This window comes from Triturus cristatus, chromosome 10 (assembly GCF_964204655.1).
Source record: "Triturus cristatus chromosome 10, aTriCri1.1, whole genome shotgun sequence".
In the NCBI taxonomy this organism is placed as follows: Eukaryota; Metazoa; Chordata; class Amphibia; order Caudata; family Salamandridae; genus Triturus; species Triturus cristatus.
Window position 1 is genome coordinate 507,343,696 of NC_140593.1, and position 26,251 is coordinate 507,369,946.

The window sequence follows — 26,251 nt, forward strand, 5'->3', positions numbered from 1 at the left end:
ATAAAATTTTTCTGCTCTCCTTTATTGCTAAGTGAATGTTAAATGATCATGAACATTGTGACAGGACTATCCAGACTATAGCCAGTCATATATATAAAAACTCGGTTTAATGGACCAGAATTTACTATCCGGCATTACCGATAAAAGTTGTTTCTTATATGAAAACTTCTAATAAAGAAAATTATTTAATAATAAAAATATAAATAAGAAATCAGGCCTTTGATATAAAACTATTTCTATATTGATGACTGTGCAATAAGTAACAAGCCTGTTATGAAATTAGAAGACCAAGATGCAGCACACAGGGGCAAATATTTAAAGGGAGAAAGAGGCTCGCTTGAAAGAAGGTTGCAGGTTTTGAGAGAAGAACTTGGCAGAAGATCCAGTGCGCTACACAGGGAAAAGAAGATCAGTAAAAGCTCAGAACTATAAATGATAGAAGACATGCTGCATTGTGGAACGGCGGAACCGCAAGATGTCAAAGTCAAAGAATCAAGACTTGTGATCTTGTGAAACAAGTCAAGACTCTGGTGACATCAAGTCACATGCACACTGCTGGTCCTACCCTTGTGCCTTCTTCCGTTCCCGAGGGATGATTACACAGGGATTGGGGTAGCCACTTACTTCTTCAAACCCACCCTTTCCCTATCATCACAAAGTGGGGTGGGTTAAGTGAGACTTGTTGATCCAAATACACTCAGTGACTAGTTTGGAAAGACAAAAGGGTGGAATGAATGGTCTCCTTGCTGACTGACATGCAGCCTCAGGTAGAGCAAGGCTGAAGCCTTAAGTGCCTTAGTTTTCATACTTCAGTGATGCTGCAGCACTTTATATGGGAGTGGATCCACTGGCCCTTTAGCATAGCAAGCCAGGGACTTGAATAGGTAAACTGGGGAAATGCATGATGGCCAGCACTTGTGCAATTGCCACTGAAATGCACTTGACTGTCTGACTCTCAACTGGAGCAAAGTCTGAGTATGTGACAGGCCAGCAGCAGATTGAGGGGGAAGCCTCTACTTCCATAGCAATGAGCTGTCACTGCTAAGTTTGCATTTGCAACCGTTTAGATGTTGCATTGATTCTTTATGATTTCTGAAAGATCCTAAAACATTCAATGTCATTTTTGAAAATGTTTTATTTCATATTTCACAAATAGTCTTACACTATGCATACAAAAACTAGTAAGAGATGGAAACATCTGACCACCCACTAAGCAAATGTTTCCCGTACTAAAAGTTTAGCATTAACTTTACTTACAAGAAGAACCTCTGATAATCAGCTGAACTTTCACTTCCACAAAGACAGCATTACAGACAGAAGTCAGAAAATTTAGTATGACTTTGCCAACTGCAAACTATGATGAGAAGCTGTCAGACGTTTTACAAAAGCATATGCAATGTCCTTCAATTGACAAAACAAAGAACATGCCCTAATGTGCAGCCATGTATTATCACTACACAGCTATTCATGTGTGTCATCATAGAAAAGAAATTATAGTTTTTCCTACCTTGAGCCCTCTGGACAAGAACGGTATGAAAAGTGCAGTGGTTTTAAAACATTCTCAAGAAGGATCTTTGCAGTAGGAACTCGAGAAACATCAGTGTATTCAATGCTTGACGGAAGTTTGCAATTTATTAACAAGTAAAAAGACCTGTAGTATCCTGTAAAACAAAAGGAAAACACCAAATGATTTCTGAAATAAAGTTTGAACTGTTGTTCTTAAAATGCCAAATGGTGAGGATGTGTATTCCAAGCCACTGACCACCAAGGAGCCTATGCTGTACTTTCGAGTTTGTAGTAATGACACAGTTATTACTCAAATAAATAGCTTATAACTTGCACCAATTCCTGAAGAAGTAAATGTTACACCTCTATCGACAAAGGTAAGTCCATTGATTTCTGTCCAACTTGTCACTTTTTAGATACATTTTTTTTTATTTTCTTTTTTTTTTAAATGTACATGCAGTTTCAGAGATGCACAATTTAAAACAAATTCCCTGTCATCAAGATGAAAAAAATTGATCACTTTTTAAATAGTCGTATTATGGGACTGCATTTAGAACATTAGTCTATCCACTTAATTTTGCACCTTGTTGCCAAGCTTTTGTGGCCATCTACGGATTCTACATCTCTTAAGTCCACGTTAATTTATCTAGTTTACCATGCCAATCTACAAAAAATACACTTTATAACTATAGTTATTGATAGGTATACTTTTCTTTTCCCGCACTGCATCTTTGATTGATGAACTTGGCTTAGCAAATAAAGCAAGCAAGCATCTCTATTGATTTGACCACTAGCTAATCTTCTGTATGGCTTTCTGTTGGGGGGGCCATTCCATAAAAGATGTATGCCACAATATTGAGTGAAAAATAATGTCTTACCAGATCGTATCCAGGATATACACTGCCACACTATCATTAAAGTATGTACAGATGTACTATTCTTAACTCCACATCTACGTACATTAAAATATATCGTCATGGTATGCAGATGTGGAGTTAAGAAAAGTAGATCTATGATAAGGGCTGGTGGCCTGACACAAGTACATTAGGTTCAAAAGGTTATTCTGGAATGATCACATTTAACTCCCAGGCTTTTGTAAATATCTCTAAAAAAATCAAAACTAGGAAAAGTGCTCCACATTGAAATTTTCTGTATGCAGAAACGCCAGCCAAATATCCATTAACAAAATAATCTGATGGTTATATTTATCCAACAAAAGATATGCACAAAAGCATTTTTGCAGTCGCAAATTGGGCCGTTAACGAGCACAAATTGCGATTCGGTAACATGTTACTGAATCACAATTTGTGCCTAGCGATTCGGTATTTGGAAAGGGTGTGTTTAAGGTATCCCTTACAAATATCAAATTTCAGTGCTATGTAGGAATGTTTTGCAACCGAATTATGGTTGCAAAACATTCATGTTTACCAACACCTCAAAGGTGGTGGTAAATATTCTCGAATGGAAAGGGGCCCCACGGGACCCCTTTCCCTTTGGGAATATTGAAACACATATTTTCTAGGAGCAGGCAGTGGTCCAAGCAGTGGTACCAGGGACCACTGCCTACTCAATCAATCAATCCATCAATCCATCAATCCATCAATTGTGTCTCTTTTGGGGTCAGCAGAACAACAGGTTTGTGATTGCTTTTTAGGTCTCGCATAGGCAGCGCATGCGCTGCCTCTATGAGGCGTGGTGAAACTCCACCCATTGCGGTTTTTTTTTTTTGTCCCCTGCTATTGGCTTAAATCTGGGATTGCTTTTTTTTAACTCGCTCATTATTGGCTGGTGGTCCGATGCGTCACTTCCGTTTTCTTCCGTTTTAGGAGGAAGCAGCATCGACCAACTACAGTTACGTTACGCTGCAGGGCGGTATCTTTCAATGTAGGGACTACTTATTTGTTGTTGCCTGGTGCCTCCTCTCACGGCCGGACAGGATCAGGACGCACTTGGGCCCGCAGTACTTCTCTCTGTAATGTACATAGCATTCGGGACCTCTTCTCTTTTTCTTTTCTACATTTTTTCCCATAGTTAGTTTATTAAATGCTTTCGCACTGCAACGTTCATAATTCAATGGGCCGTGTGGCTTTAGCTATAAGGAAAGTGAACGTTTCCTAGCCCTCAGCGGCTTAATTTACTAGAACTGCTACTGTGCAGCATAAATATTTTACACGCCTGCCCAGGCTTCAAAGAAACAACTTAAATGTAAATTACGTTTCTTGTCCCGTCGTTGACCAAATTCCCTTTCCAGGGCAACCTGCCGCTCCCTAAAGACTAGCACGTGTAGTGAGTATCTTTAAGGCCACATTGGTGGCCATGTTAGGAATATTTTTCATAAATGCCCACCCCCACAGAAGGAGATAATCGCATCTAACTGTGATCGCAACTCAGACACTGCTGAGTCTGAGTAAAACACGTATTGCATATTGGAACAGTATAATGTTTATGTGTGTAACCGTACGCTGCAGCAGAATAGAAACTAAGCCTTTGGTGAACTTGGAAAGGGCGGGGGCACTCAATAGGTAAGGATGGACAAAAGGCGGGGCCGAAGCCAAAGGGTAGCCAGTCAGGAGGTGTGTGAAGAGAAGGGGTGGGCTGGAATTCGTGGGGACTTCGGGCGCCGTCGCTTGTTTCAAATTGTTGCACCGGAGCACCTTGCACTGTATTCTTTAAATATGGGGGCCGCGTCTCGATTTTGTTCTGCGCGGTGCACCACACAGTCGATAGAACAGGGCATGCGATTTGCTCGCGCTGCCATTGATAGAGAGCGGGGTGCCCTTGAATGGGAGCCCGGCAGCGTCCTACCCATCTCCGCTGCCCATGCTGCCAGGCCCGGGTCATTATGAAAAGAGTAACACGCTTGCGTTCGGAGCACCATTTAATAGGCAGGTTTCTAATCTTCTCTCTTACTCACATATTTTTTTCACAGAATGACCACTTTTTACAGAAAACTTTAGATGTGAGCTGTATGACAAGCCAGAGTCTCACTTAAAGAAATACAGTTAGCGACGAACAAAGCACATCAGCGGTGTTGGTTAATATACAACTTTTGATGGCAAAAAAATGAACTCTTTTTTCACAGTATGCCACACTCAGGAATTAGGAGTTTATAAACCCCAGGGTTAGACCTGCTGAATCAATCCGAAGTGCCATTTCTCATCGAAGACAATAAAACTTCATTTTGCAAACGGCGCAGTCTGCTAATCCTATTGTGCATCTCCCTGGGGGGTGCTCTCCCTACCCCCACTACCTCCCATCCATTGTTAAAAGCACTCCCAGCCCTCCAGGAAGTACCCAGCCAGGTACGTCATCACACTGCAGCAGTCGCAAGGCTTTTTCGGGCTTCCTTCCTACCACTGGAAAATGGCCACAATCTGAAGAAGGAGGTCAGCCGGGTGCTGTGCTGTGTAAGTATGACTCCGTTCTTTAATTTTATTTATCCTTGTTATTAAATGGCTGCAGCACGGCATGCTGTGCTTTATCTTTACCTTTATAAATGGTGCGGGGGCTGCAGCTGCCCCTGCCCCTACTCTTTTCCTTCCTCTTATTCCCTCTCTTTCTGTTTTCTACTCATTTACTGAATAGAAACACTTTGGCTTCTCCTGCTCTGTCGCTATCAGCTGCCCCTACCCCCTCTCTCTTTCTTCCTCTTATTCCATCTCCTGCCTCTGTCTCTCTCCTCCTCTGCAGTCGCAAAGTGCCCAGATTGGTTTGAGATCCTGTGAGAAAGTGCACAATTTCTGGAGGTATTGTAATACGTGGTGCAGGCTCGGGACAGACAAAAAAGGGTCAAAATAAGAAAAAGCTGCCAGATTAATTGTATTCACAACCACATTCATTAGCACCACTTTACAGAGTTTTCCAGTGAAGCGCTACTTTCGTTTTCTCGTGTTTCATTCCAACAGTGTTCACTTCTCCTGCTTTGGCACTTGCAGCTGTCCCTCTCCCCTCTCTCTTTCTTCCACTTATTGCCTCTCCTTCTGTCTCTGTCTCGCTCCCCCTTAGAGGTCACATTATCGCCGGTTTAGCGGCAGAAAACTGACGCTAAAGCGGCGATAATGGGCTTGATAATATGCCCTTGAGAATTCCAATAGAAGTCCATGTTCTGGTGTGAACATGGACTTCTATTGGAATTCTCCAGGGCATATTATCGAGCCCATTATCGCCACTTTAGTGGCAGTTTTCTGCCGCTAAACCGGCGATACTTTTTAACGCCGTCCTTGATAATATGCCCCCACAATCCTTGACTTATATCTCTGTCTCTCCTCTCCTCAAAGACTACCTCATTAATCCCCATCTGCATCCACCACTATCCCTTCCCTCATATTTATTTCCTTGCTGTTCCCGTATCCCTCCTTTTCTCTCTAAGCCTGCCCAAAGCCACTGCATCTCGCGATGCACTCTCAACCTCACCCTCTGTATTTCCTGTTTACTTTGCCCACTCCACTCCAAACAAAAACACATAGATAAAAGACATTGTCATTTACAATGCCAATAGCTCTAACTCTCGCAATTGCGAGACCTATTGCATTGCAAATGCTTGTTAATAAAGCAGTCTTTCCTTAAAGGAAAACCTGTGTTTAAAAAAATAAAATGAAACGTTTACTTTTCATTTTTTAAGAGTAGGCAGTGGTCCCTGGTACCACTGCTTGGACCACTGCCTGCTCCTAGAAAATATGTGTTTCAATATTCACAAAGGGAAAGGGGTGATGGATTTAACCCAGATCTCTTGACTGGGGGTGAATGTTTTGATTTGTTCTGCATTCCGTCCATCAATTGTGTGTCTTTTGCAGTCAGAGTAATGGCAATCGTTGTTTGGCAGTTTTTGTCAGGAAGGGGATCAGAGAAATAAAGCTCTTCACCCAACAACTGAAAGTACATTCCATTTGGAACATGATTATTGGCACCTCAATGCGAAGTTCCTACATTTTTGTTTGTCATGGTGGTCAATAAAGTGATAATTGGAGTCACTGAGGCTAGGTGAATATTGGAAAGAACAGTTTTTGGCACACTTTTATTCTCCCTCTTCAGGTGCCTGCAACGTTGGTCTGCTTTTCTGTTCTGTAGACATGAGAGATCAACAACCATAACAGGAATATGTTCAGCCAAAACATCTGTGGTCACTTTGAGAAAATTATGGATTTTGCTAGCCCTGCTTTTTGAGATAATACAAGATAGTGGTGCTCTCTGTCTGCAGAAGTATGAATTTGTGGGAAATCACCAGAAGAAAGAGTTTTAGGATTAAGTGGGTGGTCTTCAGTTCAATTGTATTTGATTTAATATCTTTGCTTTAGATGGTTCCATTTTCAATGAGCAGAGGACACTGATGTGGGCTCCTTATGTCTCCAATGTTTCCATCAAGGCTTTCATAAAAATAAATAGAATCATCACTAGTTTCTGAAAAACATCTCCTAGTAACATGCTCTTCTATGTATACCATCAATCTAAAGAGTGAATAATTGTTCTTTGACCTATTTAATTGTCCTAATTTCCAGTTGTTTGCCAGCATTTGTCATCCAGAATAAAATGAAGTTTGGGATTGAGGACCATGAAAAGTATAAGCCAGATAACTTAAAACAGAGAAAAATTGCCTGACTGTTCATCTAGGGTACGTACAGAGAAGATGACTCTTATCATACATAGAAGTCTGACATCTGAACGAAACACATTTGTAATCTTTTTCTCCAATATTGCTCTCAGTTATTGAAAGACTTAAAGAGGATTAAGGACTGACCTTTTTTCAGTGATCTGCAAGCCTGAGTCTTGAAGCAGAATGAAAGTTGTCTGAAGGCTCTGTAGGACTTTGTGAATTGAGCCAGCCTTTGGCAACCATCCATGTAAGTATGGGCAAGGAAAGATACCATTCCACAGAGGCGAGTCTGCTACTACTGCCTTGCATTTGGAAAATGCTCAAAGGAGAGTCAGATTTAATTCGGAAATTGATTACTTTTATTCACAATCTTAGGAACTGTATGTTTGGTTTACATATAAGATTGTGGAAGCGTGTCCCTTGTAAAACTCAGAATTTGGTTTATCAGAGCATGTCTAAAACATGGCTAGTTCGCCATGAATACCTGGGAACACCCCTACATCGTTAACCCAAGAATACACATGGAGGTACACAGGAAGTCACCGTAAAAATATAACATGAGCATTGAAAGAGGAGCTAGTGCTGGCCAAGCACATCAGCTGCACCACTGACAACTAAGTCACTGCCTCCTAGGAGGCAGATGAGGGAAATGTAGGTGCACACTATGGGAAGAAAAGTAAGCCATGTAGTACTACTCAAAAAAGAGCAATGAGTTTCCTGTACATACCCAAGGCATAATAAGAGCAAATCTGAGGGACCAGGTTACTGGAGTCATTAGTAATTCCTTTACAGTTACCACTAGTGGTAATGACCGAAACAGCTCTGTTAGAGATGAGAGCTGCCATATTGAAGGGTGTCTGTAAACAGTGTTTCTTCCTTAAAGAAAATTTACACCAGCTGATGGCCATGTTAAAATCTGCCTTGAACTCACTACGGAATTAAGTTCTCAGTGTGCTATTCAAGAGAAGTCTCTCACCTAGGCTCATTTAACTATGGAAAGGGTGGACTAATTGAAAGATTCATATCACCCTTCAGTCTATTACTGAACAGAGAACAACTTGTGAACTGTGATTTTGATTTTAGTAATATAAACACCTACCTATGAGGTGGTACAATAAAACATTGAAATTGCCAATATTCTGCAACTTTAAAGTAATGACATTTTATGAACTTTTATTACTGTGAGATTAATTATTGCTTTTAATAATGCAGCATTAAAATCTTCATGATATAGTGCTATTCCTGAACATTAGTCAAACAAAAGTGTACTAGATGACACCACGTACTACATGGTTTCAGAATAATACATATGTAATACTAACCTTTCTTTATCATGTAGTGCAAAATTTGTTCAACTATTGATGCCACATAGTTGGCCTCCTGCAACCCAGGCAAATATGTACTCTCAGATGAAAATACCTCAATCATTCTCAGTGGAAGTGCAACATTCAAATTGTCTTCATTGCAGTGTTGCAACAATCTGCAGAGGAAGTACAATAAGTACAACTGTTATAGAGAATTGCTTTCGTCACACCAAAACATCAATATGTGTTTTCTAGATCTCAATTTCAAAATGGGATGGAAGCAGAGAGATACCACTAACAATCAGCAACTACTGTCTTCAAGGGCAACACAAATGAAAAATACTTTTATTTGACACTTGGATATGAATTCAAAAAAGTGTCAAATCAGTTTCAAAAGTCATAAATAATTCTGTGACATTTTAGTTTTATACGAGTACTTGATATTGGAAGCCCAGTGCATGAGATCTTGAAAGCCCATTATATCAGTAAATAGATATAGGTGCAGGTAACACATGTTTTAAGCATCATTTGAGCAGTTAAAATGTTTCATCCACAATTTAAAAGGTAGATTTAAACAATTCAAAAACATGAAAGTAAAAAAAAAAAAATAAGAAAGTCACACGGTGGATAAATAGGCCCACCTTACTGGAACAAATTGTGCAGACCTGCTTGGCAAACCTCTCCGTGTAGGCAATAGCGCCTGCTGACGGAGTGCCAATTCTTCCACACAACCGCCCTGAAGAAGTCTGGAAGTGGGATCCCTGGGTAGAAGGTGGCTGGTAAAGAGACACTTTTCGTTCAGTGAGTTGCAGCTCTCCCCTGGAAGGAATGGTTTGCTTTGGAATGGCAGAAGGTGATGTCTGCTCCTATTCATCTGGTATATCCATGTTTTAACAGGAGGCTGCCATGGTCTGGCTGGCTAAATGCAACAGAAAGCTGATCTTGGTCCTAGCATTGTAGAACTGCAGGCAGTGCCATATGTTCAGCAAAAGTACACTATAATGATGCCAAAAGAATTGAAAAACATTGTTTACAAAGACTACAGGTTAGAACTCAATTTATCCATTGACTGCATGCATGCTCATTTCTCTCCAACTATAGTCTTGCTCTGTTCTACTGGTTGCTGTCCACCTGGACTTTGTAGTCGGCTCTCTAGGAGAGATGCCCACACCTTGTTCCTGCTCAATGATGTTGTTGATATTGTTATACATTTCGCCTTGATCATAGTAAAGCACTCTAATACCCGCAAGGGTAATGTTCGCGCTATATACAACTTTATAAATAAAATTAAAAAATAATGGATCCTTTGGAATGAACTTGAATCTTGCTGACTCTCCTGTGTGACGTCAGTTGGCATAATATGGAAACTCTCCAGGCTATGCCCAGTTCTGCATAGCAAGATATTTAAAAGAATATGTATGCAGGACAATTCCATTAGGTTCAAAAATCGAACTGAAGAGAGTGAAATGTGTGATGCTACCGGAAGGGATAAGGACAGGTTCTTGTGCGCTCGAAACAAAGCAGGAGTAGACACTATTATTCCTCTGATGTTTTGAAACCAACTCCACTCCATTCTTTTGAAAGAGAAGCTGAACCACCTGTACTAGACAGTTGGTGAAGTGCAGCAAACTGATTTTTATACACATTCGCTACAATAAAGAGGCACCCAAATATCGTACCTACCACAGGGAAAAAGGGTTGAAAATGTGACCGGAACCGGAGTGCTTAGGAAAGAGAGAACAAAGAAGTCTTTACTTTTAAAGGAGAACCTGACTTGTGGTTGCCGAAGTTTGTTGGGGACCAACTAATCTGAGAGCTTTTTACCTTTGAAAAAATAGCTTCTACTGGTGTGTTCAACTGTGCTGCTCTTATATGAAAAAACACAGGTCTTTTATTGCCTTTTCCATACCTTTTAAGTTGAAATTTTGTAAATTATTTTCTTGTTTCAACACCCAATAATTGGAGTGTTTCGGTCTAATGAACATTGGAACTCAACATAAGATGGTAACAGAAAACAAAACAACCAGTAAATGGATGATCCATAATCTTCAATTGGCTCTCAAAAGGCTGACATGTTAGCCACATAGCCAGGAGGTTAATCTTCCTGCAAGACTACGAAAGTAATCTTGTGTCGGCATAGTTTGCAGGTTTGGCTACACTGAATAAACTGATCACCAGTGATAAAAAAAAAGTTTTATCACTTTTTTAACATGATTTGGTTTACCTCGGTTAAAAACCCCTCAAATTTTTTCATAGAAGTCCACAGGGGTAGGTATATCTGTCCAGAACACATTCTAAACTGACACCTCTCATCGAAGTAGCTGCAGTTTGGTACACTTGCCTTGCTCTTTTTCAGGTAAGGAAATTCTGTGGAAACCAATACACTTAAGCATTTCTTTGCAGAACAGGCTACTAAGAAGTCAGGAGATGGTGTGCTTTGTATGAAACAAGAGGAAGCCTCAAGAGCTTTAAAAATAATTCCACCCTTTTCACTGGGTTGATGTAAAAAGAAGTCATGAGGGTGTGTGTAGTTGGCTCCACTAATCATGGAACTAAGGCAGCCACTGATCTGGCTTGAGGCTTCAAGCACAGTATCGTAGAACTACAGAACCTCATGCACCAAAGTAAATAGTGAGTTCATTTTTTCACTGGTATGTTATGTCTTGATAAGCAACTATGTCATCCATAAGGTAGAAAAGAGATGGAGGAGGAGAATCTGTTTTGCCAGCAGTATACATGCTCATATAGGTATTGTCAGTAGGGGTGTCAGTAGCAGTAAGAGGCTGCCTTTATCTTGGCGGAGGAGGACGTATGTTATCAACTGGAGGATCATATCTTAAAGGCAATTTGCATCTGTAGGTTTGCTGTAGCACCAATGCCATGCCTTTTATCTGACTTGTGTTCTTCTGAAGGATGTCGTAAGTGGCACTCCTTTCTTTGCTTCTTCATAGGAATGGTTCCTAGAATGGTACTCCCATGCCTCTTTTACTTAAGCACCAACATGTCATCTGCTGACAGAGGAGTTGACCCAAGACCAGCAGCAGAATAAGACGCATTTAAGATTGAGCCTGTACTAGGTCCAGGATGGAAGGACCATCTGGCCACTGTGGAATGTGGGCATAATCGTCTACCGTGGAGGGAAGAAGGAGATCCCCTGCTAAGGGTTTTACAGGCTCCAGAAGAGAAGGAACAGTCTTCTTCCCTTACATGAACTGATATGGATGTTGGGGGTACGGCTGCTCGACATAGTTTCAAAAGGAAGGCTCAATGGGAGATAGATGATATCAACATAAAGAAACACCTCAATGGCTGCCAATACCTTAACATAGAGTTAACAGCCTCAGTCAACCAACGGGTTGAGTACCTTGAATGTCTCTATGTTGAACGCATTATCGTCAACCGTGAATGTACACAAAGATTAATCTGGAGGCCGGGGGACCCACAAAGTTTGTCACACATAGGAAAGAAAAGAAGGAGAGGTAGCTTCTTGCACTGTTGGACTGGACTGGACACTGTTGGACATGGAAGGTACTCGTTTCCACTCGAAGGTACTCACATTTCCAGACAAATCTTCTCTTTTATTGTAGAGTGAGAATCCGAAAACTGATGACACAGATAACGATAGTTGGCCCATCCAAACATAAAGCAATGATATTGAATGCAGAAACAGGCTTAAGAGTAAACACTTAGGTATCAAATAGGTAATAAAGTTACCTACCACAGAAAAAACGAAGATGTCAAAAAACATCAAGCAAAAATAAATATAAGAAATTGAGCTGGCAGTCGAAAACAGCTGTGTGAATGTAGTACTGTATGTAGGGATTTTTGAAACTCCATCCACATTCCTCAGCTGGCGGCAGAGAGTCACTGTCGCACCATCAAAGAACTTAAAAATCATGCAAGGGAGAAGAGAAGATAGCCCCTTTAATATGTCTCGATTTGCCATATGTCCTGAACATTTGACTCAGAGGTTAAAAACAAATTATCTTTTATACTATTCAACTTTCCCAATCACAAGATCAATATTTCTGCTTTCACATATGATATGTGTTGCTTAGGTCTGAAACCACTATGTGGGACAAGCAAATTGCTTTATTGTTTGGCACATAACCTTTTTACAAAATACATTTTCATGTTACTGAAAATATTACCTGTAACCTACTTCACTAGGCCTATACCTAAACATAGATTAAGCAGTATAAATTGGCATTAAGATTTCTACTTATTGAAGGCATGGATTGCGATACAGCAGACTAGAACTCCAAAGTTTTGTCTGACACCCATGTGTTCTGGCACAAATGTATATGAATAAAGTGTGATCTAATGTAAGGAGAAAGAGACAATTAGGTGGCAGAGGGCTGAAAAATATCAGCTGATAATCCCTGAACTCCTAGGCTGTCCCAGGACATAAAAACAGCAGCTTCAGTACTTTATTGAGATCAGTATGCTGGACAGCCAGACCCACAACTTGGGGCCCAGAAAATCATTGTATAGCAAGTGGGGGGTACTGCATAGAAACCCTAATAATGCACATCAGGAAAAACTGAGGCCAAATAGCTGCCAGTGTGTGGAAATTGTGAAAAGGTGTAAAAGGGCAGATTGGTAGTGCCTGACCACTCATGATTCATACTTGTGGTAAGTTACAGACCTGAAAGGGTTCTCAGGCCTGCAGGCAGTGAGAACTTAACTTCACTTTGTATGTCCTACCTGTAGGTTTAGCATGGCATTTAGGGGGGTTGCAGTCAACCCCTCCTATCTTGGCACAGAGCAACTTTATTTAGGTAGCAAGCTGATGTGCACCAGAGTACATGATGACACTCACTCTAGATCCAGGTCAGAGGGGGGATGGAGGAAACCAGTTACTTACCTGTAAGATAAGTATTGCAGCTTGAGGTTCTTCAACATTGACATAGTGTGCTTTACTCTGCCATCTCATGGTTGAGTCCGGAGGTATTTAATTACAAACCTTTTTACTCTTAGGTGTCAACCTAGACAGAGTCATTATGACTTCCTAATATGTCGACACAGTGGCACATAAAATACCCTAAATTTTTAGATTATTTTTTCTACCAATGTGTTTCGAGGTGTTTGAGGCAGCTCCCAAGGATTTGTTGAGTGAAGGTGGGGAAAAGCTGAGATTTTTTTTTCTAAAACCTTTAGTAAACATAGCCTGAGTACTCCAGGCTGACGCTAGACCACGGAATCAGGTTTATGACATAGTTGAGAATGTTTTATACTAGAAGTGGTGTTCTCAAACTTCTCAACGCCACTTTATAAACATTTTGAGTTGCAGGTTTTTTGCACACATTATCTACACATAAAGGCACACGTGTTAAGAGTGAAAGCTTCTCAAAGGGGTTCACAGGTTTGGTTAAGAGAACATAAAAAGGAGTATAGAAAGCTCCTTGAGCCTCATGTCCTTGGTGGGGGGCTGCTGAGTGGTTTGAAGAATGTGAAATGTGATAATTTAGTGTTTTTATATAAATTTGGCAGGGAGCTAAGACAGCTATTTTCATTAAAGGGATCTTAGGTCCCTTGAACAGTGATACTAAACACTTTATGCTTCTATGCAGAAAGCACTTCTATACAAGTTTAGTGGCCTTGAAATGCATCCACCCACAGAGATTACGCACCAGGTCTCGAGGTTACCGTAATTTAGCTGCTGGTGAAGTGAGCTGTTCCAGGGAGACCAATGGCAGTAGGAGGCAGAGAGAGGGAGTGTACTGGGGGGCTGAGGTAGTGGTAGTTGTAGTGGTGGCCCCCAAGTAAACATGAAGAGGCAGTAGGTGTCCCAGTTTCCATGGGTGCACTGGTGACTGACCCTGCAAAGATCTGAAAGGAAGTGGCAGACCAAATGGGCCAGTGGTGAACCCTAAGGTTTACAGTAGGAGGCTCATCCTGCTCAGTGAAGGATTAAATCCCTTAAAGCAGAAAAGCTGTTCTATGGCTAAGGTCACAGATCTTTTGTTGGAGAGACAACTATTCAGGGCCCAAGTGGGAGAGTTGTTTTATTATGTGGGCTTTTTAATGGTCAAAAGATTTGTTTAAGTATGTATGGCCCAAAGGTTGAGAACCTGATATTTTTTATACGTTTCTCAAAGTGACAGCCACATACCTTGACAAAACTAAGATTATGGGCATGGGATTTTGAATGTATGGTAAATGAAGTATTCGACTGACACCGACCAGGAGCGAAATCTAGACATGGGCTGCAGAAAGCTGTGACGAGAGTAATCCAAAAATAGGCCTGGTTGACATGGTGTGAACAGCACCCTTAACATTAATTGTTTTATTCTGCCCCTAATAACGAATAGCGGAATACATTGCCTGCTTGTCAGTGCTGAGCACGATCAGAGGTGGTCTGGGGAGTCATATTTGGATTAAGGCTATTGTATCAGTCACAAGAGACGACCACCTGTAAGTTGGGAAGACCAACAACCAGAGTTTCTATGTGGCAGCTGAAAGTGGAGCCAATCAAAGACTTAGGATTAAACACCAATCTAAGAACTTTGCAGCTAATTGGTAGCCCAAGTGCCTGCCGTGGCAAACTAAAGATGCCAAGGAGGTGGACATATGGGGGGTTTATATTGGTAAGATTTCCTGCGCTAGACTAGCACTTCAGAAAACATAAACATAAAGATAAAATTCAGTCATCCAAAGCTGTTGGCCCAATGAACATAAGTGAAAAATGCAAGCAGTGCTAGTTTACTTCCGATGACCTGTCTAGACTCACACAAGTACGTAAAAAAAGATATTCTCTTGGGTATCTATAGCGACCACCTTTTTTCCAAACGTATACTATTGTGTCATACATACATCATCAATCACCATTCAACCTAACCAGAGCTTAAGGCACACTGATATTAATCCAGACTCAAGTTTCAGTGTGAACCCCAAAGAACAACCACATGTAACAAAATGATAAGAACTAAATTGATATAAAATGTACACAATTTATTAAAAATATACAATCACATAGGCAATTACCAACAATGATAAAATACAATATAAAAATGTGTGTTAAAAAGAAAAGGGACTAGAGAGCAACAACATAGCGTGAAATCATTACATTCATCGAAGAATGGTTATTTCCAATAAAAATCAATATGAAACCATCAGTCTATTATTTCATAGTGGATTTCGACATGAGGTAGTTCCTGGATCTAACCAATTCTAAAGACACAAGTGTCGATGCGTTTCGGTGGTGGATACTTATTGGAATCCCACCTTCATCAGGACAAGAAGAATAATACTCTCTCCGTCTTTAATGAAAATTTAAAAACCCCTTCTATGGTTTAAATGAAATCGGGGGGTGGCCTTGTCGCAAACCCCTGTTCCAAATATTTTCCAAATAAATTAAGGTGGTCCGTGAATTCCACTCTTAATGGAGTTATATTAACATATCAGGTCCTCAGCTAGATCATATGTATTATTTTAAATATAGATCCAACAGAATATGTCCAAGCGAACTCAGGACAGTGTTTCAATATATATGTATTTGCTTAAATGATCATATTATATATAGCACTTGATCAGATCCACCTTCATGTAGGGATCGGAATAGTGACCGCGGGTTCCACTGGATTTTCTCCGTCTGCCTCGTCTCTGAATAAAAGACGAGATGAGGCAGACGGGGAAAATCCAAAACCAAATCCATTTCAACCATTTAATCGAACTGATTTTGAATTGATCCTGAGTTGCCAAGGAAGTTATTGAAAAAATGTAACTTCTCAATTCAATCAAGCTTTATTCGACAGTTGAGTCATAAAAGCACATACAAACATCACACAAATAACATATAAATTACCTAAAAATATTTAAGATAAGCATTAAATCCGATATTTCAACCATCAATAAGCTAAAATCGATTTAAAACCATATACAGATATTCACAAAATAAAATAACACGTGTATAAAAAAAAAATAAACTATGTATATGTTTCCATCATAAAAATAGATATTTGATAAAATTTGCACTATTACAATCAATTTCATCAGGTTGCCATCGTATCTCAGTGCTTTAGATCGTAGACCCCAAGCCCACCCTAGGAACTTGGCCACTGCTATACAGATAAGAGGAGCAGGGTCAGTACTCAAAATGCGAAGAGCTGTTCGATAGTTCCTAATGCCCAACGATTTACATACAGGTTTTATCCAAGTTTTACGGGGTTGCGTGTACATTGGGCAAAAAAACAGCAAGTGTTCTACAGATTCACATTCCTCTATGCAATTATAACATTTATTACTTTTATTTTGGGTGTTTTTCCAATTAGCGGTAAATTCGGCGACCGGTAGGGCACCCACCCGAAACTGGAAATATAACTTGCGGTCAAAAGGCCTTTCTATTATATCCCAGTAACTTTCGAGTAATGGGCTGATTTTAAGATCAAGAAAGCGGCCTGTTAGATGGGAGGAGAGGCCTTGCGTGGTTTCTATCATATAGACCCATTCCCAATAAATAGCTTTCAGTTTGTTCTTAGAAGGGAAGGTAGCATTTTCTGGATCGTTCCATAGTTCAGTCAGGCCTATGCTGCGCAGGAGGGATTTGATGCTGCACAGCCAGTGAATATTATATGATGAATTAGATTTAATTATATCCATAAAGCCGCGCTTATAGTGCTCAAGTTCATCTGTGCACCAAAGGCGACGCCAATATAGCAGTGGGCGAAGCTTAATAAGGTGTGCCAGTGGATTTTTCCCTAGGTCTAGCAATAGAGGACGCAGTGGTGTACTAGCAGGAAGGCTTGTGATTTTACGCAAGAATGCATTTTCAAGCACTGTCAGTTTGTTCAAGTTACTAAAGCCCCAAAGTTCAGACCCGTATAAACATGAGCTCAGTACCATTGTACCGTATGCTTCCAGAGCTGGGGAAATTGGCTTTGTATATGATCTATTAAATCTAGTTAGAAGGGCACCTGATTTTTGTTTATGTATTAGTGTCACTCGGTCCATTTGGGAGTCCCAACGCATGTCCTTCTGTAGTGTAATGCCTAGATATGTGAAGGAGATTACCTCCTCCAGGGGTAAACCATTCATAAATATTTTCCCCCCAAATGATTTATGTGCGTTGAACAACATGAATTTAGTTTTTTCGGTGTTAACTAACAAACACCTCAGTTTGCAGAACTCTTCAAAACGTCCAAGTGCCTTCTGCAGGCCGCTTGGGGTCTTGGAGATAATCAGCGTGTCATCCGCAAACATGAGGATGGGAACACGTGATCCAGCCAACACAGGTGCATCGGTGGAGGTCCGTGAGAGAAAGTCGACCACACCGTTGACAAAGAGCGAGAACAGGGTAGGCGCCAAGACGCACCCCTGCCTCACACCCCTGTCAACCGGGAAGTCTTCAGTCACCTCTCCCACTTCCCCCCAGCGGACCCGGGCCACGTTACCCTCATGCAAGCGGATGACTACAGAAAGGAGTTCAGGTGCAAAACCCATCTCCAACAGCCCAGAGTTTAGTTCGTGAGACCAAATCAAATGCTGCTTTTAGGTCCACGAAGACGGCGTATAATGCACCCTTGCCTAGGATCACTGTCTTCCAGTATAAGATGACAAAACGGAAGATTTGATCGATTGTGCTTGTCCGCTGGCGAAAACCTGCCTGTGCGGGACTTAAAATGTCCTGTTCTTCGACCCATAATAGGATCTTGTGTAGAAATAGGCGGGCCACTATCTTCTGGATTGAGTCTATAAGGCTAATTGGCCTATAATTAGCCGCAATAGACTTGTCCCCCTTTTTGAATACAGGGACTATTTCAGCTCCCATCCAAGAGGCAGGGATATCGGCACCCTGAGCAATTGCATTTGCAAGGCGCAGGATATATCTGCACCATAGGTGCCTATCACTGATGAACACATCTGCAGGGATTCCATCCATCCCGGGGGCTTTGCCCTTAATCACTTTGTCTAAGGCCTGATCTACGTCTCTTAAAAGGAATATTTCTTCTGCATAGTACACATGGCAATGGGTATCGCCACAGTATACTTCTTCACTAGGAGCTGCATACTGTGGTTTAAAATGATCAATCCAGGAATTCTTAGCCACGTTGTTCTGGGGCCGCTCAGAGAGTCCCCCCTTGTCCCACTTATAGATATCCCAGAATTGCTTATTGTTCCTAGATCTACAGGCTTCGAGGAGATCTTTCCACTTTCCGTTATCCCACATTCTTTTTGCTTTGTATATTGTTCTCCTGTATTGCGTCCTTGCCAGTTTTACTGAAGAAGCAACTTTCGCCCTAAGGGCTCTGCCAAGTTTGGCTCGCGCTTCCTTACAATCAGCGTTGTACCAACCCACAGTATTATGGTGTTTGGGATATCTTTTGGAAGTGGGTTTAATAAAGTATTTCTTCAATCCCTCAAAGAGTTTATTATGTGCTACTACGACAAACTGATGGGGACACATGTCTTCTGCATTAGTTTCGGGGGATTGTAGAACATTAGTTACTTCTTTTTTAATTGCAACCAATGATGTTGGATCTTCTATGATCCTATCCCATTTTAGATGACGCAGGTTGTTGGCCAAAAATTGATTCGACACAGGATTCATCTGCCGTGCTGAAGGTCCACCTTTAGGAGGTTGGTCAAGCAGCACCGCAAGTGGTTGGTGGTCACTCTCGATACGGTCAATAACATTCATATCGATAAGATTTGCCCAGAGCTTTACATGAATAAGAAAATAGTCTATACGACTCTCCCTACGACCGCTGACAAAGGTATTCTTAGCGCATTTATCTGATTTACTTCTGCCATTTGCGGCCCTCAGGTGATTTCCTAAACACAAACCTTTTAACTGGATTGCAGCCTCTGCCCATTTTTTTATGGGAGCAATTTCTAAAGACGGGATTCCCCATCTAGAGTCTTCCTCTTCAGTGAGTTGTAATATATCATGGCCAAGAACCTCAAAAGAAGTGTTAAAGTCACCTGCTACTAGGGGCAGCGTGTTAGGTGGCAGGAGGTCTAGGGTATCTTCAAGTTCCTGCACAACAGGAGATTTTTCCCCCCCCCGGAAGACCACGTGCATATACGTTGAAAAATTCCACTTTGTGACCAGACCGAAGGGTCAATCTTATTGAAATAATATCATTGCTAGACTTAAGGCCTACTTTTATATGGTTCCCCATATCCTGCTTTACCCATACAGTTAAGCCACCAGAAGGGCGGCCTCTTTTGCATTTTTGGGCTGGTACATAGAAATTGAGATAACCGTTGCAATATATAGGGTCAATTGCCCAAGTCTCTTGAAAGAGACAGATGTCATATCCTGTCGTGAAGGCCATCCAATCTGGGCTTTCAATTTTGGAACCCAGACCTGCAATGTTCCACGATAAAACAGACAAAATGCTCTTTCCTTTCCTTCCCCCCTTATTGGATACAGTGTTCCCTAATGGGAAGTTTTGGCTGCCTCTCTCAGAGTAGTCCAAGCTGTCTTCCGAGCATGTACCCATATTGGGCTGACCACTTAAACTGCTAGTGGAGTATATTTGACATCCCATTTTTTCCCCTGGTGCTTTTCCACATACTGCCCCTATCTGGTTCGCACATGGTAGTAATGCAGTAGTCTGTGAATTAATTTCGCTACCTGGGCGGCAATCACTAATATTAGCACTCAAATTAATGGATTTGCATCTATTGTCATTCGTAGGGGAGTCTTGGTCTATGTTATGTAGTGCTTTCCTAGCCCGGGGTTGACGTCAATCGCAGTCCTCTAAACCAGAGGGCTTATCAAACCCACCCTGTACATTTGAGTGACAGTGGGTCCTAACTTTGTTAGCTGGGTCTAATAGACCGGAAGCGTAAATGTAACTTCTCATTTTGGGGGTTACCATCCTTCATAAAAAGGGATGTGAACAGACCGGGATGGAACTGGTGGAAGGATCCAATTTGGAATCACAGTGGGCCAGTTCTTGCATTTACCAGAATGATTAAAGTAGTACCTTACACTTGGGAACACTTCCCAGATAGACTAGAAGAAAACAGAGCTGTACTAATAATGGTAGAATGTGGTAGGCAAATTTCATCCTTGTGTGGAGCGTTACAGGTGGATAAACTCACACTTGCCCTAAGATAAACTGAAATGTGTAGAGGAAAAAAAGTACTCACCATTAACTATAGTTCTCCAGCAGTGCCATGTGTTCCATGCTACTGACCGTCTGCCTCGTTCACAAATACTCTTAAAGAGCTTAGAAAATATGACATTTTGCGCCTCAGTGTAGAGTAGAAGTTTGAAGGTTCTCCACCTCATTGACCAAAGTCTGTATCCCAAAATCAGTTCTATGGCAGTTTCAGTGTTATATGACTGTATATGTAATGCTAGTGTTGATTGCTGAGGGTTTCCAGCCAGATGGGAATAATTTAAGCATATGAATCAATGAGAGATGCAATGCTGGAGAATTATCTTTACACAGATGCAAAAATGCAGCTATCCATTCCGTTATCTATTCAACAATACGTACTCGGATCTATCAAATTCAAATAGCTTTACTTCGATAAACAAATATCATAAAAGCAGAATTATCATAAAAACAGTAATAAGAAAAAACAATTATATACAATAGATCCGAGAACAGTTTACAAAAATGTGGTTATCTTATTAGTAAACTGACAATTATATACTAATACCCGGAGAAATGCCGTTTATATACTTAATCATTTTTAGCAGACTATAATAAATACATTTGATTAAAAAGAGAATAAGAAAAAACATACTTCATATACAGCTATTTGATGTCATTTAAAAGAATAAAAATATGGGAAAGAGCAACATAGGGGGCTCGATCACATTTCCAATTTCATTTTACACCTCCCTACGCAGAAATTTAGATCTAATAAGCCAAATACAGCCAAGATACTTCGCCACGCCGCATACAAAAAGAGCTCTAGGGTCTGATTTCAAGATCCGCAGGGAAGTAATGGCAGCTGTGGTGCCCAGTTGTCTGCAGATTGGTATAAGCCACTTTAATCTAGCCCTTGAGTATGCTGGACATACAAACATGAGGTGGGCCACACTCTCTTTTGGTGCCTCGCAGCAAGGACAGTCCGCGATTGTCTGGCGGGGGGGGGCTCCATTTTGCAGTAAGCTCACGTACCAGAAGAGAGCCCACTCTAAACTGTATGTAGAGTGCCCTATCTCTTGGGATTTGGATAAAATCGAGGTACGGCTCTAAAAAAATATGTTGTTTAAACTGGTAAAATTCATCTGCCATCCTCCCCAGATTTGGGTTACGAAGTTCCTGCATATCAACCCAAAGCCAGTATGCTTTTTTTAAGCTCATCCTTACTGGGCGGGTTCTGGCCAACCCCAACAGCTTCTAAGTCCCAATGTAAGCACAAGTTTCTTGACATTATTGAGCCAGCTAACCCTATGGTTACAGTCCAGGCCAATTACCTCCTTGAGTGCGGTGGTATAACTAACGAGTTCAGGAGTTTGTAACAATCGAGCCCAAAAGAGCAATGGCCTTAGCCTGGCAATGTCTTTAAAAGAACGTTTTCCCATGTCACTCATCAGAGGCTTGAGCGGGACATTACAGGGGAGACTCACAAGCTCCCTCAAGAACTTATGTTCCGAACTGCAGATCTCTTGCATACTGTTAAACCCCCAAAGTTCTGCACCATAAAGGGCAGAACTTACTGCCCTTGCTGCATAGATCGCGAGCGCTGGGGCAACAGGTCTGCTACATGAGCGACGATGTTCCCTGCCTATTGCCCCAGTCACACGCCTGTGATTCAAAAGCATCTTGTTAATATGGGGTTTCCAATGCATTGTATCGGAGAGCCGAATACCCAACTAGTCAAAGGTACTAACTCTTTCCAAGGGTGTTCCACCCAAGGAAAAGATGTGCCTAAAGGGCTTATAAGGGTTGAATGTCATTAGTTTGGTCTTTGTGGTGTTAATAGTCAACCACCTTAGTGAACAAAAAAGATGGTACCTATCTAAAAGCTTCTGCAACCAGACCGGGGTCTTAGAGATCAACAAGGTATCATCAGCGAAGAGGAGTGTAGGTATCCTATCTCCTGCCAGGGCCGGGGCATCAGATGGAATTTCCTGAAGAAAACTAACCACCCCATTCACATAAAAGGAGAACAGGGTGGGGGCCATAACACAGCCCTGGCGTACTCCTCTATTCACTGAGATTCTTTCGGTTTTCTGTTCTTGTGACCCCCATCTCACTTGGGCATAATTGCCCTCGTGCATTCGGACAAGCAGATTCAAAATAAACACAGGCATACCCATCTCAGCCAAAACTTTCCATAATTGGTCCGGAGGGACCAAATCGAAGGCAGTCTTTAGATCGATGAAGGCAAGATAGAGACTGCCTCCACCTATCACGACTACCTTCCAATAGATAAGGAGGAGCCTAAACACCTGGTCCATTGTTCCAGTTTTGGACCTAAAACCCGCCTGATATTGGGAAAGGATGATCTCGTCCTCAGCCCACGAGTGAATCCTCTGGAGCAATACCCTGCCAACTAGTTTGGATAGCATCTATAAAGCTAATTGGTCGATAGTTGGCAAGGTCTTCCCTGGCCCCCTTCTTAAAAATAGGCACCACTTCGGCTCCCTTCCATGACTCTGGTATGGGGCAGCCATTAGCGATAGAGTTGATTAGGAGCATGATGTATTTCGCCCAGTCACTGGGACTCGCACGGGGTAAGTCCCCTGGGAGACCATCCGGTCCCGGAGCTTTTGATGGTATTATTCTTTTAATTGCTCCTGCCACTTCATTTACATTAAAATAATCAGTAATATTAGGGGTTGGGCAAGTGATTAACTGGACACAGGATCCTCCCTCGTGTGTTGTGACTGTCCCGGTGTATAGATTCCTAAAATGATCAAACCAGTCTTGGCTAGATATATGGTTGGGAATTACATCTGGATCATTCCTATTAGCCCCCCTAACAAGATTCCAGAAAGAGTAGGCATTATTTTCCAGACTCGCGTCTTTTAAATTCTGCCAATGCGATTCGTCCCAATCTAATTTTGCACGTCGCAGCGTCGCATTGTACTCCTTCCTAGCACATTGGACGCGGGAGATATTTTTACTTTTAATAGCTATGACTAAAGCCTTCCTTTTCTGTCTGCGAATTTTGGAAAACCAGGCTTGGCTGCTTTTTGGGGATGCTTTTGCAGATCTATGGTCAGCAGTAGTCATGAACAAAGATCCCATCTGTTCTACCGTTCTTATATAGATGTCTAGCGCTTTCTGTGGGGCATCAAGGTTAAGGGTTGCTTCTTGTAGGTCTATTGGATTTTCAGCCAGTAATCGATTGATTTCAGCCATCTTAATTTCATTAACGGCTACTTTAGATCACTTAAGATGTCTCCTACTATTTGAGGGAACTATTTCCTTGGTCATCAGGTTATTAAATGCCTCAGAGGCTGGGCCAGGAGAAGACCAAAGGAATTTTGTGCTCAAACAAAGAGAATTGTGGTCGCTGTCGATGGTTGGGACAACTTCCATATCAATTATACTGCTCCACAGTCTTATATCTATTAAAATATAGTCAATGCGAGATGGGCAACTAATTCTATTATACGTACAAGCCCCTCCAGGATCTGATATTGTTCTGCCATTTGCAGCCCTTAGCCCATATTCCAGAACAAGTACATTCAGCTGTATTGCAACCTGTGACCATCTTTTGATGGGGGGGAATACTTAGGGGGGGGGGGGGAATACCTCACCTAGTATCATCCTCCTCCAGCCCCATCATATCTCCCGAGCTAAGGGGCTCAAACGTACAGTTAAGGTCTCCCGCTATCATAAGAGGCGAGTCGGGGTGGCATTTAGACAGCTCTTGCTCCAAAGAAGATACAATAGGCGAAGAGGTCCCCCTTTCATCCCTCTCACATACACATTAAACAACTCAAGAGGTGTGGCTCCTTCTTTCCCACTTATAGTAAGTCTCATTATATCAGGGTTTGCGCAATTATGATCGATAATTCTACAACCCAAAGCGATATTAACCCAGGCCATCAGGCCTCCTGAGGGACAGCCTTTCCCAAGGGAGATAGCTGGCAAAAAGAAGCAAGTATACCCAGATTAATAGAGGGGAACTAAGCTCCAGGTTTCCTGGAAGAGGCAGATGTCTTGGCCTTCTATTAGCTTGTTCCAGTCGGGTAATAGCAGCTTACTAATAGGACCAGCTATATTCCAGTAGATAATCTTGAGCTGCAGGTGTGGGATTACAAGGGCTGCCTCACATGGAGGTGTAGCTTGAGGTTGCAATGATAGATCAGATCTAACAATAGGGGTTACCCTGTTTGATTCTATGAGTTGGTTCCTCAGGTTGTCAATATTACAGTCAATATTAGAGTTATTAAATGAATTTGTCGATAATTGACCAGGAACACTTAAGGGGTATGTACAGAGAATTCTTAGATTACTATTGTAACAAGTCTCTGTAGGCTCAGAATAAGGGACAGGGGCTGTTCTCAGTCAGTCATTGGCATCCAATGTAGATCCACCCTCAACACTCTGCTCAACTACTTTGCCCTGGGCCCCAGTATCAGTGATCATTGGGGAATTTCTAAATTGGATGACTGAGGACCCTGGAGGGCAAGTCCGAAATTCTAATGCCAACAGATTTGCTGCCAGATCAGGCTTTATCAAAGTAAGTTCAATATAGTCAAGGGAACGGTTGTAAATTGTACATCGCCGAGCCCTGACTATATCATCCCGTATCAACGACCGACAGCCCCTGACATGGCGGATCCAATGTATGGTCTTATTTTTTAAGGAGTGTTCATTTTCGAGATCATCGTATGATTTAAGCTTCGGGACATTGACCATATAAACTGTGCGCGTCTGTCCAGGGGGGTAGTTCAAAACATTTTCTAAATGCGGATGATCTTTAGGGCGCTGACAGGGATCTGCTGGTATATAAAAAGATCTAGCATTTGATGTAATAGATTGTGGAGGCAAATGTGCTGCCTGATCAGTAAACAGAGAGATTTGAGAAGGAGCTGTCTGTTGGCAATAGGGGGTCTTAATGTCTTGAGTAGCTAGTGGTTTAAGGGAGGAGAGAGAGCCATGATGTGCAGGGGGTCATTCTTTTTGTGCATTTATGTGTGCCCTATGGGGGTATGGGATAGTTGTTTTATTTACAGCCAGCTTGCGAGAGATGCCACTTGGAGCTATTAGTTTAACTACTGCCACTAGCTCCACAATCATCACCCTCATTGCACCAATTTCTAGCCTGAGCTCATTAACAATCTGCAGAGGGTCTTCAAGTGCTAGGGCACCAGTCCCTCCTGGCTTAGACAAACCTGCGATGACGTTAGAGCTTAGAACTTGGGATTGATGTGCAGGCTCCTCCTGCAAATCAGGGGCCTCAGCCAACACCGCAAACCGATTAGAGCAGGAGATAGCAGAAGCCTCTGAGTTGATTATAGAATCTCTGGACAATTGACTATTCTCGCACTGTGTGGAAGCAATTCCCCCCTGTTCTAACACAATATGATCGTTCTCGCCACTGGGTGCAGCACGGCTTTGAGAAGATTTCTGGAACATAGACAGGGTTATGGTACGGCGGGATTGCTCCCGGGTACTCCCTAATGGGGTTTTCTCTGGACCAGTGGCCACAGGCAATTCAGTTTCGAGAATCCCTTCACATTCTGTGATTAGGGTCTCGATTCTATCGATCACACAATTATTAGCACTGCGCTTGACAGTTTTCCTTGCCTTTTTGACCTTACCCACCCCACTAGTTGCTCCATTTGCCCCCCCAGGCCTTACATTGCTTTCCTTTTGCCCATGGTTGCTCTAGCATAAACTAATTAAATGCTATAGGGTGGTATAAAAGCCTGTGAAACGATATACAACAACAAAACAGTATCACAGCAGAGACTGTC

The 26,251-nt window shown here is 41.8% G+C and overlaps 1 protein-coding gene across 2 annotated transcripts in view; it reads right to left on the reverse strand.

Annotated features, from left to right (window-relative positions):
- Nucleotides 1-26,251, reverse strand: part of UBE3C (ubiquitin protein ligase E3C) — a 992,333-nt gene that overhangs the window by 800,230 nt on the left and 165,852 nt on the right. For both annotated transcript variants that reach the window (XM_085631966.1, XM_085631967.1), the window contains exons 7-8: nucleotides 8,419-8,576; nucleotides 1,508-1,661 (exon numbers count right to left, since the gene is read on the reverse strand). In XM_085631966.1, coding sequence (XP_085488092.1) covers nucleotides 1,508-1,661; nucleotides 8,419-8,576 — 312 coding nt within the window. The remainder of the gene's footprint in view (nucleotides 1-1,507; nucleotides 1,662-8,418; nucleotides 8,577-26,251) is intronic.